The sequence below is a fragment of the Mugil cephalus genome, chromosome 5 (genome assembly GCF_022458985.1).
Source record: "Mugil cephalus isolate CIBA_MC_2020 chromosome 5, CIBA_Mcephalus_1.1, whole genome shotgun sequence".
Classification (NCBI taxonomy): domain Eukaryota; kingdom Metazoa; phylum Chordata; class Actinopteri; order Mugiliformes; family Mugilidae; genus Mugil; species Mugil cephalus.
This window is the reverse complement of record NC_061774.1, coordinates 5612039-5631461: the sequence shown is the minus strand read 5'-3', so window position 1 is coordinate 5631461 and position 19423 is coordinate 5612039. Positions and strand designations below refer to the sequence as shown.

Below are 19423 nucleotides of genomic sequence, written 5' to 3'. Positions count from 1 at the left end.
ACTTATCTGACTTGTGATGAACTATTCCTTAATTTATACGAAAGTATACGAAAGTAAGTTCTGTTTACTGAATGATAAACTTAAATTATCTATCAGCAGACACATTTCTATGTGGTTATATGTTTCATGTGTGTCTTATTCATCATTAGGCCCAGAAAGTCACTCTTCACAAGATAACTTGAGACAACCGGTTAATGATAATTTAAGTAGTGACACCAAATCATGTGATTTGTCAGTGTTTTAACATGATCCCCAGCAGAAGCAATAAGTAAGTTCGTATACAGTATATGAGCGCTTTACTCTCTGTACAGGCTGAAGATGATCTGAACTATGCTGCTACGCAGCATTTCACTGGAGGGAAACCAACAAGAGGAAGAAAGAAGAAAGAGTCTTTAACTGTTGGCTCATATCGTCTCGTCTGGCTGGTGAAGAGCTGCTTTTTGTCGCTACATATGAATAAAAACAAGCACATTAATTTGACTTTTAAATTGGGATCAACAACTCGGCGATGGACTGTGTTAGATCTCACAGGTACAGGTAAGACAGCTTCTCCGTTTATATAGGGTTACAGCTTCACGTCAGCAGAGTATTACCTCGGGGTAACTCGCCTGACTTCTAACCACCCTTAATTCTGACGTCTGCCCCGCTTCCTCATGTCCCCCGGAATCGCCAGTCAGAGCGGCTTCCTGCAGCTGGGTCCGAAGTTGAGTCCCGTCAGTTGTGGTGGCTTACCCCTAATGGATCTGTGCACTTGGTATGTGCCAGGTTATAATTCAAAGGCTAGGCTGAAAGCCCTACGGACATAAAATAGTTTTAAGTAGACTTGACTAGCCTGACCAATAAGAGCTAGGTGTCGGGGCTACCATTCAAGTTGCCTATAGTTTTACTGTCATGAGTACCAGCAAAAAGGGAGAAATAATTGTCAACAAGTCTTCTGACCTTTAGAGCCAAATTTTATTTGCAAGTTCAGCTTAAGCAATTGCAACAGCTCAATAAATCAATCAAAACGGAAATCAGATATTTGTTAAAATAATATTTAGATTTCAGATAATCAATTCAAATTCAATCATATAATATTAAATCAGTAATATCCTTATAAAATTGTAACCCAAAAATGAATAATGTTTGTGTCCTTTGGTAATCCCTTAAATCCTTCACAAATGTACTCCAATTGGTCTCCTCTCCCGTAAAATACTTCTGCATTTCATCTTTTATATCCTTAAACCGAGACACATCCTATCTCCCATACATCACTATGGCTAATCATCATCCCATCACTTTTGTCCAATAAGGGTGTTCCATTCATATATTATTAATTAATATGTGGAAATTAGTTCATCTTCGGTACTTTTCCACTAACTGTGTGTTTGGACATGTCCTGACCTGCCCTCAGGCCAACAGGTTTCAGTTCCCCTTTTTGCCCCTACTGCCTGACATCTGTATCCTGTTTTTCTTATTCTGTTCCTGATTTCACAAACACTGCTTACATTGCTTCAACTATTATTCATCTTACACTCTGTGAATAACATTCAATCACTGAAAAATAACACGTTTAATCAAAATTATTCTTCAATCACAGTATCATACTCTTATATTCTATTAATTCAAGTTCCGATCACACACTTAGTCCCGGACTTTTAGGCTGTTGGTCAGCCGAGGTCTCAACTCACTTCACAACTTCAAGAGGAAAAGCAAATCAAAACTGAACAGATCTTAGTTGTAGTATTCAGTGTTCCCGGAACAAACAGGAGGCAAACAAAGTAAGTAAACTACACTTAACTTCATGTCTTTTCTGAGTTCGACAACAGATGAAAATTAGATTTATAATCATAGAAATGGCCAAGCAGATGATTGCTACCACCAACACAATAACTAACACAGAACTTGCTGTTTGATGTTTACCAGCTTCCAGTTTAGTTCCATTTCCAAATAATATCTCTCCACATGTGGCCACAGCACAGTAGTAAGCCCCAGCATCAGAGGAGCTGACGTCCTTAGAGAAGCTGTAGATACATCTCTTCTGAGTCTCAGATCTCTTCTCACATTTATTACTCATATCTCCGTCAGTGTAGATGATGTTTGGATGAGATGTCTATGATCCAGCTCTGAACCAGAACACACTGAGATCTCCTGGACACGTCTTGTCCTCAGAGTCAGAGAGGACTGAACACTGGAGAGTCACCGAGTCTCCTGGACGGACTGGACCTGATACTGTCTGAACAACAGTCCTCTCAGTGTTTCCTGATTTAAAACAAAACAGTATTAAAAACTGAGCACTTTCAACCACATCTTGGGCATTTTCACATCATGATAAGAAGGACTGGAAAACTTAAAGTAAATCAAACCTTACCTTCTACTAACAAATATCTCCCACTTCATTTAGTCTTTATCCACTCTGTGACTCCACAGTGGTACATTCCTTCATCCTCTTCAACTGTGCTCAAAATGGTCAGGTTACTAAAACTGTCATCAGTACGTAAGTCAAATCTTGATTTTGAAACGTTTGGTGCGTACTCTGTTCCAGATTTAAACAATGTTACAATTATATTGAGAGAATCTCCAACACTCTGCTTGTACCAGTGGATTCCTCTATCGCTGAATTCTACGTTTGATATAACACATGTAAATGTGGCTGGTTCACCAAGATGAACTGTTTTCACTGGAAGCAGTATATCTGAATTAAAGGAAAACATAAGAAATAATTAAAAAAATATTGTGTATGATGTGCAAAAGTTCTGCTGCAAAATCGTCTCTTTAGTGTTTAAATTCTCCACTGAGAAAACCTTTAGACAGAACAAAAGAGCACTTACATACTGGATGAAGACAAAGCAGTGTAATCCATAACACGATCATCTTCACATTGTGTTTTTTTTTTCTTTTTTGTATTTAAGAGTGTGAAGGAGATGAGAAGGAGGTGACGTCACATCATAAAATGCATCTGATTGGTTTACTGAGAATAGTTTCAAAAGTACACTTCCTGTTACATTGGTCTCATACAGGGCTTTGTGAATCTGATCGCCTCTCTTTCATGTGTTGTAGCAAAAGACTGATTGCTCTACTTGAACTGTTTATCCTAGGTGACTATTTCTTCATCCTTGGTCATCAAGTAGCAGTTGGTATGGTCACTTCTGCAGCCTGTGGTATGTCCTACAAGAAGGGTTTAAAATGCATCACAGTCTGAATCTTAGAGGAAACATCCACAGGCTGGATCTTCACTGATAATGGTTGTGACACTGTAACAAGTGTTGATTTAGCAAAATAAAGAGTTTACGCTTGGTAGTAACATATGATCTGTATCTGACATCCATCTATCATAGTTATTAGAATGTGTGGGCTTGTTTTAATATCAATGAACTATACAAACAGGGATTAGGGGAAGTTGTGGCATAGCGATTAGAGAAGCAGCTTGGGACCAAAGAGTTACTGGCCTGTTCATACATTTTGCAGCGCAGACACCGAATTGTCCTCCCCGCTCCTCAGGTACAGTTGGCCAAACAGGGGCCTATCTACTCCCTGCTGTTTTAAAGGGCATGTGGCGGGAAAAAGGTCACCAGATGCAACTGAATATTTTTTGTATTAATGAAAGGATATTTCTCAGTATTTATGATGATCTGAAAACCTATATTACATCATAATACCTTAAATATTTCTGGATGTGTGTTTCTGGTTAAATGTCCTTTTTGTTGTTTCTCTAGGTTGGAAACATTTCTGTTATAGTTGATTACTATTTTTGTGTCAGGCCCACTGAGAGGGGCTTATCATTTATGAGGCAGCCATTTTGTCCATGTTTGTCCATTTTGGCCATTTTGTCCATGTTTTGTCCATGTATGTGTGTGGAGAGGTGGTGTTGCAAGCTGTGTTGGAGAAAGAAGAACCTATTTCAGCAGTGCGAACAGCCACTATTTTTTGTAAATATTTTTTGTAAATAGTTGTTACTATTTTGTAAATATTACATAGCTTCTTGTCGACGCCATATTTTTTGACAGAAAGAACCCCGCTACACATAGCCTGTTAAGAAGTGGGCCCCATTACCTCCACCTTTGTTAGATGACTGGCCTGGTGGGAGCAAAATTCAGATCATATGGAAGTGATATATATTATATATATAAAGTTATACACACTACTCGTTTGTGCATAAGACAGGCTGTGTGTATATGTGTCTCTCCCAAGGATGATAAACCTAGCGTCACAACCAGGTGCTGAAATGTTTAGCAGCTGCAAGTGAGGAAAAACGGGTTGAAGTAAATTTCTTATCTTCTAGAAAGGTGAATATACATATTATGTTTGTACAGGAGGAAGAAAAGGCCAGACCGGAGAGGATCAGACGTAGTGCAGGGCAGCTAAGGGTAGGCAGAGCCTGGGAGCAGAGGGCTGACTTAAACGAACAGCTGATTGTCCCAGCACAGATAGTGAGTACCCGATTGAGACTGGACCTGCTGTTGTTGTCGAAAGTAGAGAAGGTAGTGTATTTTATTGAACTTACTGTCCGATGGGAAGGCAGGGGACACGGTGAGTGAGCGCAAGAGAGCACACAAAGGAGCACAGGGATAGAAAGAGCACTGATAAAATGAGTAACATGGCTGAGCACAGATGGCCTAGCGAGGAAACGCCATCACGGAGGAAAGTTTGCACTAGGAGCCGTTCACAGCCCCCAACCGAAGGGGCAACACGGCAGGGACCACCCTGGCCCAGGCTGGTGGAGAAGTCCATGCCACATCCATAGGCAGTGACCGGGCCCCCCCAACCCTCCGGGCCAGGACCATCCCCACAGCCTCATCACAGCCAGAACCGATCACAGCTCCCAGAAAGGGAAGGTCCTCAGTGAGGAAACACCAGGGCTTGAGTAAAAAATTAAAAAACAACAACAATAACAACAACAATAATAATAATATATAAAAAGTAAACAATTAAAATTAAATAAATAAGTAATATAAATACATATCTACATGGTGGATAGATAAATAATATAATAAATAAATAAACTAAATAAATGGTGCTAAACCAGCGTGCGTAAATCAAGCTAAAATAGATGAGCTACAAAGGTGGGTCTTGAGTCTCTTTTTAAAAATATCAACACTCTGTGTAGCCCTGAGGTCCTCAGCAGGCTGTTCCATAGACATGGGCTGTAAAACTGAAAAGATGCCTCACCATTCTTCTTTGTCTTGACTCTAGGAACCACTAAAAGGCCGGTACCAGAGGACCTCAGGGCTGCAAGGGTCCGATGTGGAAAAAGCAGATCTGATCTGAATATTAGGGACCAAGACCATCAAGACATTTATAAACCAGTAAAAGGACCTTAAAATCGACCCTGAAACACACAGGGAGCCAATGCAGCGATCTTAAAACTGGTGTTATACGCTGTCTATGGTCTTCGTCAGCACATGTGCAGCTGAGCTTTGTAGTAACTGTAAAGGATTTTTGTTTCTTTTTGGGAAGATCAGAAAGGAGGGCATTACAATAGTCAATATGTGTTATGACTGTGGTCATTTTAGAGGGCTGCCATGTGCTACATGTGTCCTGTGTTTTTTTTTTCTAATCCCATATGCAAAAAGGGCTGTGCCATAGTGGAGAGGTGATTGGGAGAACGGGCCATACCTGACGTGCGATTGGCTGCTACTGGATGCTCACCCGCCTTGTAAAGAACCAAGATGGCAGTCATTGGTTGGCAGCACCTCCATCCTCCGCATCTCCCAACTGGTCACAACCTCATGCCAAAGCTTAATGACATTATTCCAATTACCTTTGAATAGTAGGGATGGACTGCCATTTTGTTTTGATTGTTTTCTCCTGTGTATTTTAGTTAGGAAGGTAAGTCTTTGTTGTTTTGTTTTCGGAGGTTAGTTTCTTTATTTTCCAGATAGAGTTGTTTTGTTTGTCGTTTTGGCCTTGGTCTACCCTGAAGCCCTGAATTACTTTAATAATTATTGGTGTGGATAAATTTGTTTCTCTCATTGTAAATAAATCTTTTTTTTGGAATTAAAACCCAAAATCTACTGGTGGCTGCTTGGGACTTGGGGAAGATGGTCACTTTTCATGTTGTGCTCTAGGCACCCCTAGACTGGGACATAAGAATATGACTGGAGATAAAAGCATGCATCAGCGTCTCCGTGTTTGCGGAAACGGGCAGACACGGGACTATGTTCTTGAGGTACAGTACAGTTTATACTAAGTTTTTAATGTGAGGGATAAAACCAAGCTCAGAGTTAACAACAATACCCAGGCTTTTTACCTGTTGCGAGAGAGACATTAACATTGTCTGTAAATTTGGTTAAAGCATCTCTCTCTGAGCGTGAGTCCTGGGTCATCAGGAGACATGGCAATGTGGCTGTGTATTATCAACTGTGAAAACTTATTCTGTGTCTCATGTTTACTTCGCCAAGTGGCAGCATGTACAAATTAAAAAGTGTTGGACCTAAGATTGAGCCTTGGGGGACACCACAATCCAGTTTGTATTTCTCAGAAGAGGAGTATTCATCGATAGACACATAAAATTGTCTGCCAGTGAGGTAGGATTTAAACCGGTTAAAAACAGTACATGACAGGTTGATCATGTTGTGCAGTCTGCTTAAAAGAGTATCGTGGTCTACTGTGTCAAATGCTGCACTCAAATTCAGTAGAACCAGGGCAGAGAGTTTCCTCTTGTCCATGATCATTCGAATATCATTTAAAACCTTAATCAGGTCAGTTTCAGTACTGTGATTTGTCTGAAAACCCAATTGAAAAGTTTGATACAAACTGTGAGTTTTCATAAACTCATTCAAGTGGTTTAAAAACCAATTTCTCTAAAAAATGTACTTAAAAATGGCAGATTAGACACTGGTCTGTAATTGTTGAGCATTGTAGTGTCTAAATTATTCCTCTTTAGAAGAGGCCTGACCAAGGCTGTCTTAAAAGCACTTGGGAAATCTCCTGTCTAAAGAGAATAATTTAAATTATTCAAAGCATCCTCAGCTTAGAAAAACTGATTTAAAATACAGCGTAGGACTTGGATCTAAAGGCAGGCTGCTGGTTTTAACTGAGAGCACCTTAGCATCAACCAGGACAACATTATCCGATGTTTCCTCACATAAAAACATAGGTTCAGCTGTAATAAAACAAGATTGAGATTGACTAAAAGCTGACCTAATAGTTTTTATTTTACTGCTGAAGTGAGCTGCAAACCCCTGACATTTGAAGTCTGTTGACATCTTGCAAGACATGTTAAAAACAGTATTCTGGAGATATTGTGGTTTTCACTGATGATGTTTGAAAAGTGTACCTTTCTTGTATTCTTTATTGTCTTATTGTAGTTTTTTGCTCAGATTTTAAAATGTGGAGGTTTATTTGTAATCTGTTCTTTCTCCATTTCCTCTCTGCAACCCGACACTTTCTTTTTAATTTTAATTTTTTTTTTGCTTTAAATGGAGATACTTTGTAGAGTGCTGTTTTTAATTTCTGGAATATTATCATCATGTTTACTATTGACACTAAAAAAAGACAAAAACTATCAGAAATAGCTAAATCTAAAACAGAGGAAATGTGTGTTGACAGACTGGAGGTGATAACAAGGTCCAGTGTATGATCTTTGATATGGGTTGAGTGAAATGTTGAGTAAATTAAAAGTAAAAATTGAATAAAAATGCAGTAACCTCTGCAGGTTGGAACCATGTATTGTACGAAGGCTGAGGAGCCTGCTGAAACGCTCTGCTCCATGGGACAGGGTGGACCCCTGACAGAAATGTTCAACTTGCTCTCCGTTAAAAGACTAAAAAGGTTTTCAAAATCCTTTTTAGTCATCTCTGACTGCCTGCGCCAGTGCCATTAGTGCCTAGATGTGGGTTACCATTGGTGGTGTTGAGCGCAGCAGCACAGGGAATTTCTCCAGGATCACTGGGACAGTGGCTCCAGGAAAACAGTGGGTAGTGGCACTAGAAAAATGAGCGTGCCTGACTATGGAGTCACCCACTACCAATGTGGTCTGAGGGAGGAGCAAAGGAGAAGGAGGCGGACCCTCGTGGCAAAAGGTGTCGTGTCATGCAGGTGTGGTAGCGGCAGACCCAGAGAAGGGATTCCCCAGTGCTGCGATGTCACACCTTGAAACTGGATTCTGGTCGCAGGATCTTCCTTCAGCTAGAGGAGACTGAGGGTAGAGATGATGTAATTTTCTCCTTCTCCTTTTTATTTGCTTTTCTAAGTAGTGCATCCTCATTTGCACGCATGGCTGGCAATGTTTGCTAGCGTAACCACCAGCACTAAGGCAGTCTCGGTCGGGTGGTAGCCCAGCAGGAGATAAAAACAACAGTGTATGTTTTAAAAAGTCACAGAGAGATTGAATGACTGGATAAAAAGAACGAGTACAACAATGTGAAAACGTTTAGTTTGGATCGCTGAACAATCCAAAACTAGAACTCTAGCCGAGTGTCAACGAGTGGTTGAGTGACTTCCAAGTGACTTCAGGCTTTGTGACTTTGCAGACATTTTACATGCACAAAAAGTTATGACGCATATTTGATGAAATCACCCAGAGTGTTACCATAACCTCAGAGTTTTCACATGATTGATTGGCTTGGCAGAAAATGTGCATCAGACATTCACGGTTTCCATATGATGAATCCCGATTCCTGAATCTCCTGCATCTTGTCAATGTACTGCTGCTCACACTACAGACCTGAGGCCTGTATCACAAAGCAGGATTGCAGACTTAGAATTAAGAAATTCAACTCACCAGATGAAATTATGTTTTTGTGCTTGGTTTTTATCTGCTCCCACCAGAGGTGTTACATCTGAGGGAATGAAACTAATTGTCACACACATGATTCATCTATGCAGCAATGTGATTGGGATTCATGGCTGTGTTAAATGTAAGCTAATTGAACCATTGATGTATAACCAGTGGCGTCATTTCAGTTTTGGACAAGATATGGTAAGGATCACCTCCTCCTGTGGGGTCCGGGTTTTTTTTCCCCTGCGGAATTTTTTGAGCATTGTAAATTTAAATGCTGTAATCTGTTACGATTTGAGAGCAAAACCAAGAAGCTTTAGACTATCAATTATCACTATCAATACTATGGATTGGATTATACTCACAATACCGCACACAGGGCTTCACAGTATAACTTTTTCTTTTACCAACAACAGAAGAATGAACCAAAATATCCAGGTGATTTCCATTCCGACACAACTCCAAGTCAAAGGCATCGCTGAACATCAGTTAAAGGATTACAGTTTTTCTGCTAATGATCGACAGCTAACATATTTATGGCCAATTCACCAGCATTAGATCAACAACACAGTCAGTAGCCTCAGTGTTCTGCTTCCGCAGCACTATGATTTCCCACATAGGCTACTGTACATGATGCTGTTTTTGTTTTTAAAAAGAACTTTCCACCACAGACAGGTGGCATTAGCTTGTTCTTAGCAAGCTGGCTGCAACAGATTCACAATGTTTCTCAATCTTTCATTTCATTGTGCTTTTATTGACAAATAGTGTTAACCAAACAAGCATGGGCGTTTGTCTGAAATATGACTAATATTTGAGCCTGTTTAAGTCATGTATGGCTTTATAACTCACAAAGGTTTTAGTCGCTCCACATGTACGTCTCTCATCTGACAGCGTGTCATACATACGTGTGAAAGAGCCTTGGATGTATGGAAAGAGCATGCAGCGCCATAGACATTAATATGCATGGATGTATTAATGTCTATGGGTGTACCTGCTAAAGAGAAAAATAAATAAAAAATGGCAGAGTAAAAGTAGGAAAACTTTGAGCAAATATACTGGTACATACAGGTATGAAACGAAGGGAATTAATAAAAGCCTACCTCAAATAATGGCCGGGTGTTCTGGGCGGCTGAGTAAATAAAGGCCCCGGTCACTCTTAGGGGAAATACGGTATTTGATTTCTGAGGATAGAGTAAAAACTATGAAAATCAATAAAATGCATTGTGAGTGATTAATGTTGTAGTGTGACTGGCTTGGACGCATGATGATGCAACTGTGCTGTGACAATGTCCAGCAATGTGAGAGAGGGCCCAAATGTAAGATACACTGACCAGAAAGGCAGGATGAGCAATTCAAAGTAGATTTCATGATGACTTAGTAAATAAGGAACAAAAGGCGCTGCATAGGTCAGCAGGTTAAATTAAAAAAAAAAGTCCAACAAAAGGTGAAACACAATCCAAAAAGAAAGCAAAAACCCTGGTTCACAGAATCAGGGGGAGAATGCTGGAACAAATGGAACAACAACAATTGTAAGAAAGACAGGAGGCTATATAAACACACAACACACAAAAACACACACACACAATAACATGGAAGGTGCCTCCTCACACATGACTCAGCTCAGTCAGTCTATTATTTATTATTTGCTGAATATTTTATCATCTACTCTTAATTAGTTATGGATGCACTGTAGTTTTCATAGGAACATGTGGCTTTATGAGTGGCCCTATGGTCCCCCTCTTTGGGGGTTATATCTGGAATTTGCATTATTTCTCTGTCCTGCACTTCTAGTTCTTCATTGTGTAAAGCTTCTGTTTCAAGATGAGCAAAGCCATGGCAGCATATACTAGGCATTAACACATGATCTGTGTGAATGTATAATAACTGTTGCTCTTTTGCTCACATTGCAATGCCATACATGTTCATATAAATGTAGCATGCATGCACTCACATCTCTTTGACCCTGTTTCCTCTTTTAGTAAATCCACTTTCAGATCTGTAGCCTGATCAACAAGTCATCAGCATGCATATGCAGTGTTTAACAGGGCAAGTGGAAAGTCTGATAGAAAGTAAAGAAAGTTTAGCCAATCTAAAACAAGATTTTTCAATGACCTTTCTTAAAACGTAATTACTACTGTGTCAGTCCTTTGCCTACAAGTCCTCTGTAGATGCTGGACACTGGACCACAGAATACAGCCTCAGTGAAATCATATTTGGTTTGTAGATGTAAGCTTACCCTAAGCTTATTATTTCAGAACTATACATCTTTACAGGCTTTATATGGCTACTTATACAGTTAGTATAGTTTTAAAGCCCGGTCCCTGTACCTCTCAGTGAGGTTTGGAAGCATGTGGTTTTCAATCAGCCAATCAGAAAAGAGCAAGGAAACATTCTCAGGATCAAATGTGTCTCCAGTGTCCACCTCTGCATGAACGCTGAGCATAACTCCTTTACTAGGTACCATGAAGAAGTGGTCTAATGTTGTCTAATGTCATAATGTGGATGTTAACAAGTGTCTGAATCAGCACGTATGTTGTAATGCTCTAAATTCATGTTTACATTTGATACCACTTAGGGGTGAGGAACCATATATGGTAGTTTCATTAATCTTGAATCTTTCTGCATGAAAATGAAAAAACCTGAAAAATTTCACAAAAGTTAAAAAGTCTCCATATGCCTTACAATAGAATATCCAAGTATTTCAGTTAGTGTCTTATAAAGGGTTAAAGAGACGGGACATGGACATTAAATCACATTATAATAGACTCAAAACTACAATTGTGAACCTGCACATCGGCGCAATATGATCTGTCTAATAAAGGTAACTGAAGTAAAGATAATAGAGTCCAGAATAGCTCATGTCTAGCGAGGCAGGAAATGCTGTCTGAACATGACAATCAGTCAGATGTATTTGGTGTTATTGCCACTCCTCTGTCACTGAAACAGTTTTACTAAGACAGTGTGAGGATGGCTCTGCTGTGGATAACATTGCTTTTTCTTCATCGAGGATGTAAGTCTGATTGTAATATTCATGTTAACTCAATGTCTCATGGTTCATGCATATTTTTGTATCCTTTGTGTTTTTTTTTAACAGTGTAGACTAAATGTTCCCTGTTGATTCATGATATGTACTTTATACACTTGCAGATACACTGGTTCCAGTGATCACAGTTCAACTTGGTGCACCTGTGACCTTCACATATGTGCGGCCGGAAAAAGATTTAAACTACTGGGCAGTTCACTGGTAGAAGCAGAGGGCTGAAGAGACCCTGACATTTATTGCAGGACTGGAGAGTAGGAAAAATAATCACTACGGACCAATATTTCTGCCTCAAGAATGGAAATGAGGCAAAATGGGATGATTAGCAATCAGACAATTTTTAGGACAATTCAAGAAGATGAGGGAATGTACCACTTGGACTGGGACATATTTGTCATTAAAAGGTAACAAATAATAAGTTACTTACTGACAGTTAATATTTATTAATGGATTCAAAATATTGAATTGAAAGATAATGTCTGGTATATTACTCACTCAAGATTTATTTTAGTTTCTGGGGCTCACATTTGTTAGTATTTCTGCACAAGAAACAAAACAAAACAGAAGAGTGTTTCTACACATGTATATGAGCAAAATGTCTTTCAATCGTTCATTATATAGGAAACACTGAGAGGACATCAAACTATATTGTTGTTAAGACATTATCAGATCCAGTCCGTCCAGGAGACTCAGTGACTCTCCAGTGTTCAGTCCTCTCTGACTCTCAGAACAAGACATGTCCAGGAGATCTCAGTGTGTTCTGGTTCAGAGCTGGATCACAGACATCTCATCCAAAAATCATCTACACTGATGGAGATATGAGTAATAAATGTGAGAAGAGATCTGAGACTCAGAAGAGATGTGTTTATCACTTCACTAAGAACATCAGCTCATCTGATGCTGGGACTTACTACTGTGCTGTAGTGATCTGTGGTCAGACGCTGTTGCTTGGAATTGGAACTCATCTACAAATCAGAGGTGATTCTGAGTTAACTAATGAAGATAATACCCTGAATATGTTGTATCATTATGATTTACAGTTTTTTTATCTTTTTACTAATGTTTCTTTCTTTTTTTGTAGCTAAAACATCAAATTGTGAATTTATTGTGTTGGTGATAGCAATGATCTGCTTGGCCATATCTGTGATCGTAAATATTTTTTTCATCTTAAATGACTCTCCAAGAGGAATATGTGGACAATACGAAGGTAAGTTCTGTTTACTGAATGATATACTTAAATTATCTATCAGCAGACACATTTCTATGTGGTTTTATGTTTCATGTGTGTCTTATTCATCATTAGGCCCAGAAAGTAACGCTTCACAAGATAACTTGAGACAACCGGTTAATGATAATATAAGTAGTGACACCAAATCATGTGATTTGTCAGTGTTTTAACATGATCCCCAGCAGAAGCAATAAGTAAGTACGTATACAGTATATGAGCGCTTTACTCTCTGTACAGGCTGAAGATGATCTGAACTATGCTGCTACGCAGCATTTCACTGGAGGGAAACCAACAAGAGGAAGAAAGAAGAAAGAGTTGTACAAACAAGAATGTGTTTATTCTTAAGTTACTGGCTGAATGCACTGTATATTGTGTCTTGTCTTGTCTTGTTGATGTATCGCTGTTCACACTACAGACCTGATTCAGGTTATGTTCCAGAGTAGTTCAAAGTAGAACAGTACAGCAAATTTGTTACAAAGTCCCAAACTCTGCGATAAGCATCACCTGAACTTTGACCCTGATCTATTGTTTTTGTCTGAGACAGGTAGATTGCAGTTTAAATATTTAAGTCTGAAGTCTTCTTGCCTTCTCTAGCACCGCCATGGGGTAGAGTAGTGATTATCAATGTTGTTGTTGAATATGTTTATTGTGAGGCTAAATCAACACTCTTGGCCTTCAGGCTCCTCTGACTGTTATAGTGTCACAACCATTATCAGTGAAGATCCAGCCTGTGGATATTTCCTCTGAGATTCAGACTGTGATGCATTTTAAACTCTTCTTGTAGGACATACCACAGGCAGCAGAAGTGATCATACCAACTGCTGCTTGATGACCAAGGATGAAGAAATACAGTCACCTAGGATAAACAGGTCAAGTAAAGCAATCAGTCTTGAGAATTGCTACAACACATGAAAGAGAGGCGATCAGATTCACAAAGCCCTGTATGAGACCGATGTAACAGGAAGTGTACTTTTGAAACTATTCTCAGTAAACCAATCGGATGCATTTTATGATGTGACGTCACCTCCTTCTCATCTCCTTCACACTCTTAAATACAAAAAAGTCTCTGAACAAGACACAATGTGAAGATGGTCGTGTTATGGATTACACTGCTTTGTCTTCATCCAGTATGTAAGTGCTCTTTTGTTCTGTCTAAAGGTTTTCTCAGTGGAGAATTTACACACTAAAGAGACGATTTTGCAGCAGAATTTTTGCACATCATACACAATATGCTTTAATTAATTTTTATGTTTTCCTTTAATTCAGATACGCTGCTTCCAGTGAAAACAGTTCATCTTGGTGAACCAGCCACATTTACATGTGTTATATCAAACACAAAATCCAGCAATAGAGGAATCCACTGGTACAAGCAGAGTGTTGGAGATTCTCTTAATATAATTGTAACATTGTTTAATTCCGTAACAGAGTACGCACCAAATGTTTCAAAATCAAGATTTGACTTACGTACTGATGACAGTTTTAGTAACCTGACCATTTTGAGCACAGTTGAAGAGGATGAAGGAATGTACCACTGTGGAGTCACAGAGTGGATAAAGTCTAAATGGAGTGGGACATATTTGTTAGTAGAAGGTAAGGTTTGATTTACTTTGAATTTTCCAGTCCTTCTTGTCATGATGTGAAAATGCCCAAGATATGGTTGGAAGTGCTCAGTTTTAATACAGTTTTATTTTAAATCAGGAAACACTGAGAGGACTGTTGTTCAGACAGTATCAGATCCAGTCCGTCCAGGAGACTCAGTGACTCTCCAGTGTTCAGTCCTCTCTGACTCTGAGAACAAGACGTGTCCAGGAGATCTCAGTGTGTTCTGGTTCAGAGCTGGATCACAGACATCTCATCCAAACATCATCTACACGGATGGAGATATGAGTAATAAATGTGAGAAGAGATCTGAGACTCAGAAGAGATGTGTCTACGGCTTCTCTAAGGACGTCAGCTCCTCTGATGCTGGGACTTACTACTGTGCTGTGGCAACATGTAGAGAGATATTATTTGGAAATGGAACTAAACTGGAAGCTGGTAGGATTATAGGTTTAGTACTGGGAGTGATGTACAAAATTCTAAGTTTCATGAAATAATAAAATATATTTCATGTTTTTTTTCTTTGATCTGTTTGATCTGTTTTTAGATCAAACAGCAAGTTCTGTGTTAGTTATTGTGTTGGTGGTAGCAATCATCTGCTTGGCCATTTCTATGATTATAAATCTAATTTTCATCTGTTGTGGAACTCAGAAAGGACTATGTGGACAACATGAAGGTAAGTGTAGTTTACTTACTTTTGTTCACCGCCTGTTTGTTCAGAGAATACTGAATACTACAACTAAGATCTCTTTAGTTTTGATTCGCTATTCCTCTTGAGTTGTTGATCCTAATTTAAAAGTCAAATTAATGTGCTTGTTTTTATTCATACGTAGCGACAAAAAGCAGCTCTTCACCAGCCAGACAAGACGATGTGAGCCAACCAGTTAAAGATAAAGTAATTACAGTAACTCACATTATTTGTTATTTCACTAGCATGATTCCCAACGGCTCTGTGTAACAGAATGTCTTATTTTATTTGCTGCATAGGCTGAAGGTGATCTCAACTATGCTGCGCTGCATTTCTCTGCCAGAGGAAGAAAGAAGAAAGAGTTGAATCCAGAAGAATGTGTGTATTCTCATGTGAAATACTGAATGTAAATGTGAGTCAAACTGTAGAGGTGATGGAGACTTTCAGTAAAATGCATGCAACTGTAATATGAAGACAGGTCTTCAAATGTTGTGAACATTATGTTTCAAAGTGACTGTCTTCAGTAAATAATACATTCATTAAAAAGGTTTCAACAAAATGTTTGATTGATACATTTTTTTTGTGCCTCACCCTTAAAAGTCACGCTAGATTAGCCAAAAAAATTGCTTTACCTAGTTTCCACTTCAAAACCTGAAGCATTTTTTATCTAGTTTCCACGAAGAGGTCTGGGGTTCACTGCTGTAAAAAATTTAATGAGTATGTCGTCAGTTATGAAATTTAAAAAGGGACATTGATTCTGCATTTTTCCTTTGTTGATGTTGTTGTACCTTGCAGAGGTTTATTCTTGTTTCTCCTGCTCTTCTTTTCTCTCTCTTCTCTGTTTTTTGTTTTCTGTTTTCGGTTTTTTTAAAGCGCCTTGAGACATTTGTTTGTTATATGCTATAAAAAAAAAAGGGGGAATTTGAATTAATTAATTGAATTGTTTAAATTTTAAAATTAAAAAACAGATTCAAGATCCTGGTCTTATGAATCTGAGGTGAACTTTAATTCTTACCTTAACCCGACTCAACTTTTGGGGTTTTAAATTTTATCTTTGACTCCCTCCCAAAAAGGGCCTCACGGGCCCCCCTCCCTTTTACGCTAAAAGCATGGATTTGAAACTTATTATGTCTTGTGAGACAGAAAGATTTAAAAGAAGTCTCCAGTCTATTCGGGCTAACACAGAGAGACAGACAACCCTTTCACCTCAATTTGCCTGTTCCTTTCCCCAAGGCGAAATTTTAACCGACGATTTGTCCCCCTAGAGTCTGATAGCGAAAAAGGTACACTTCCACCTCGTATGAGCGCTCGGTTTCAATTGACTCAAAGTAGACCCGCTGCGGGGGGTAAGAGACGCTTTAGACAAAACTGCAGTCCTCCATTCACAACAATAATATTGTTCGCGGCGAAAATGATGCGTGAGCTTCAATCATTGGGAAATCGAGAACCCCTATATCACTATTTTTAAGGATTTATTCTAAGGATCGTCAACTTTTTCAACTTAAAACACTAAAATTTTCCCTGTTTTAAATTCAACAATAAAATAGCCTCTGTTAGCCTCATTTACTTCTGAGAAGAAAGATCCGTTTTGAAACTTTTTGTGAACACGGTATGTCATTGAACACACGCTTTTTCGGCGGGATAAAGTGCCACAAAAAAACAGTAAAAAACGCCAAAAAAGCACAATAATCATTAAACATCTCTACCAAGATATAAACATATAGGTTGGGAATTTACCTTTCTGTTTGAAAATGAGTGGATTACTTTCTGAACCCAATATCAACACCTAACCCTGAAAAAGGGAATTCGGACCAATTTTTTTCCGAGCACAATACAAACCTTTACCCATATTTTTTATAGTTTCTGATTATTTTCTCTATTATGAAAAATTTTTTCTGGGGATTTTAGCAAAACTTTGAGGGCTTTGGGGGCCTGGGAGCAAATGTTTGATAATTCATCTTCTGTCATTTTTAAGACGGTCAAACGGGTTTTTTTCAAAGGTTTTTTAAACCTAGTCAATAGCCCCACTATATTTTTGCCCTCAGGTATCATAAAAAAAGGGTCAATAATTTCCAAAAACCGTTGCCCCTTTGCCCTGTAGATTTTTTTGTTAAAACAAAAGCCTTCAAACGGTCTCAGGTACAAGGTTAAAAAAGGGCACACCTGAGGAGCAGGACCTCCCCAAAAATTCATACTGACTATGTTACTCCCCAGGTCAAGCCCTTTAAAACGATGTCTTCAGTTGTCCTACGACAATTTTAAATTTTTCATGTGGTCTCAGCCATGGCTGTCTCAGGTATCATCCAAAGCTCTTTCGGGCCAAGGGTTAAAATCGTCAAATATTTTTTAGGAAATATTTGTGAAAAAATTTATTCAAAATTCATTTTTGTTTTACAAGTCATACTTAAAAATTGGACCTTTTTCGAGCAAATTTTTGCCCCCATAAACCAATTACTGTTTCAAGGAATATTTACCATTTACAAATATGACCATTAAAAAACTTTTTTCCTCCCCCTGTTTTAAAGGATGATTTTTTGATGACCAAGAATATGGGTAACTTATAGAATTCCCCCCCCCCCCCCTTCAAGGGCATGACAACATTCAAATCGGGTGGATTTTTCTTGACTGAACCCACAGCAGAAAGACAAAATGTCTCTTAGCCCGGCTCAGCGTCGCATAAAGGAAATGAAAGTCAATTTTTCCCTTGCTCACAATTATTTTATTTGATCAAACGATTCACAACCAAAATATGCAGCCATATAAACAATGGTGATGACGGGAAAACTGGACATCAAAAAATTTGGAAAATTTTCTGAATATATTCAAAGTAAAAAAAATTTTTGTGATTCTAGAGATCACCTGTGGGTGTTTTGCCATGCATTTATTTAGTTTTATAAAATATGGGTTTACCATTTACATTTTTTGTTATATTTTAGTATGAATGCAGTTAAAAACTTTTTTTAATAAAAACCCCTTTTCCACCTTGCGGGAGCGCGGTTTTTTTCGTTATCCACAGAAATTATGAGGATCCTTGATTTTTCAGGTAACAAACCTTCAAATTTTCGTTTTAAAGAACTTTAAGAAATCTGTACAAAACCTGATAAGGCTTCACCCCTATGGATCCTGTTTTTTGGTTCTTGTTCGGCATTTTTATCCAACCTGATGTAAAAATCATGCAAAGACTTCCTTATTTTGGCCAGTAATACTGCAAAAACACTCACAAGTTCACTTATCTTTTTAAAGAAGCATTTAAAAGTAGTGACAAAATTTAAAGTGGTCATTCCAAAGTTATCCCACACTTCAAAAATTAGTGTACTTTTGTACGCCTTCTGGTAGGCAAAGTTGTGTGAACTGAAAACACGGATCTGTGGACCCAAAAAGGGAGAGAATTTTATGTCAATAAAAGAGGCTGGCCTCCCATTTGAGGCCTCCTAAACTCCAGGAGGTGGGGTAACTTTTAGCGCATTCACAAGCCCCTCCCTGATCCCTTCCCATCCTCCAAAAAACGAAAAAATTGCACACTAACCAGAAAAATTTTAAAGAAAAAAAAATAACTAAATTTCTTAAAAGTTGGGTAGGCTTTAGACGAACCTTTAAAAATTCCCTTAAACTAACAAAAAAAAACCCAACAAAACAACTTTAAAAATAAATAACATTCTTTGAAAAAGGAAAAAGTCCTTTTTTGGGGTACATGCCCAAATCACAAAAATAGGGCCTTTTCACCTGGAATTGAGTTGGACGTGAACAAAAAAAAAGGAAAACTGAAAAATTTACACTAAAATTTTCTTTGGGAAAAAAAGTTTTTGACATAATTTTGGACCATGTTCCCCATGCCACTAGGACTTCACTTGATGAGGCCTTTGGGGATTAAATCTCCGTTGTGCATTTTTTTTTGGGCCGGGGCTTCTGAGGTTCACCCGTGCCTCTTTTCACAAATTAAAAAGAAAAAAAAAAATCAACACTTAAAATCCACCCAGTCCTATAAACTTTTTTCCCCCAAAACTTCTTAATTTAATTTCCGAAATTTGTTATGTATAAAAGGGCCAACACATTTATTAAAAATTTTTAACATTAATATGGTAAAAACAAAACAAACACCACCAACCGAACACAAACATTTTTTATTAATACAACTTTGACTCTCTTTAAATTAAAATTAGCGAGTTT

General features: G+C 38.4%; 1 protein-coding gene and 1 pseudogene across 1 annotated transcript; one reads left to right on the top strand and one right to left on the bottom strand.

Moving 5' to 3' along the window:
- Positions 1–941: 941 nt before the first annotated feature.
- Positions 942–2853, bottom strand: LOC125008394 (annotated as a pseudogene).
- Positions 2854–7915: 5062 nt separating this feature from the next.
- LOC125008542 (signal-regulatory protein beta-2-like) lies at positions 7916–15526 on the top strand. Its single transcript, XM_047585829.1, has 5 exons — positions 7916–8024; positions 14236–14559; positions 14668–15006; positions 15116–15244; positions 15402–15526. The coding sequence occupies exons 1-5, from the start codon at positions 7916–7918 to the stop codon at positions 15524–15526; spliced, it is 1026 nt and encodes a 341-aa protein (XP_047441785.1).
- Positions 15527–19423: the final 3897 nt, after the last annotated feature.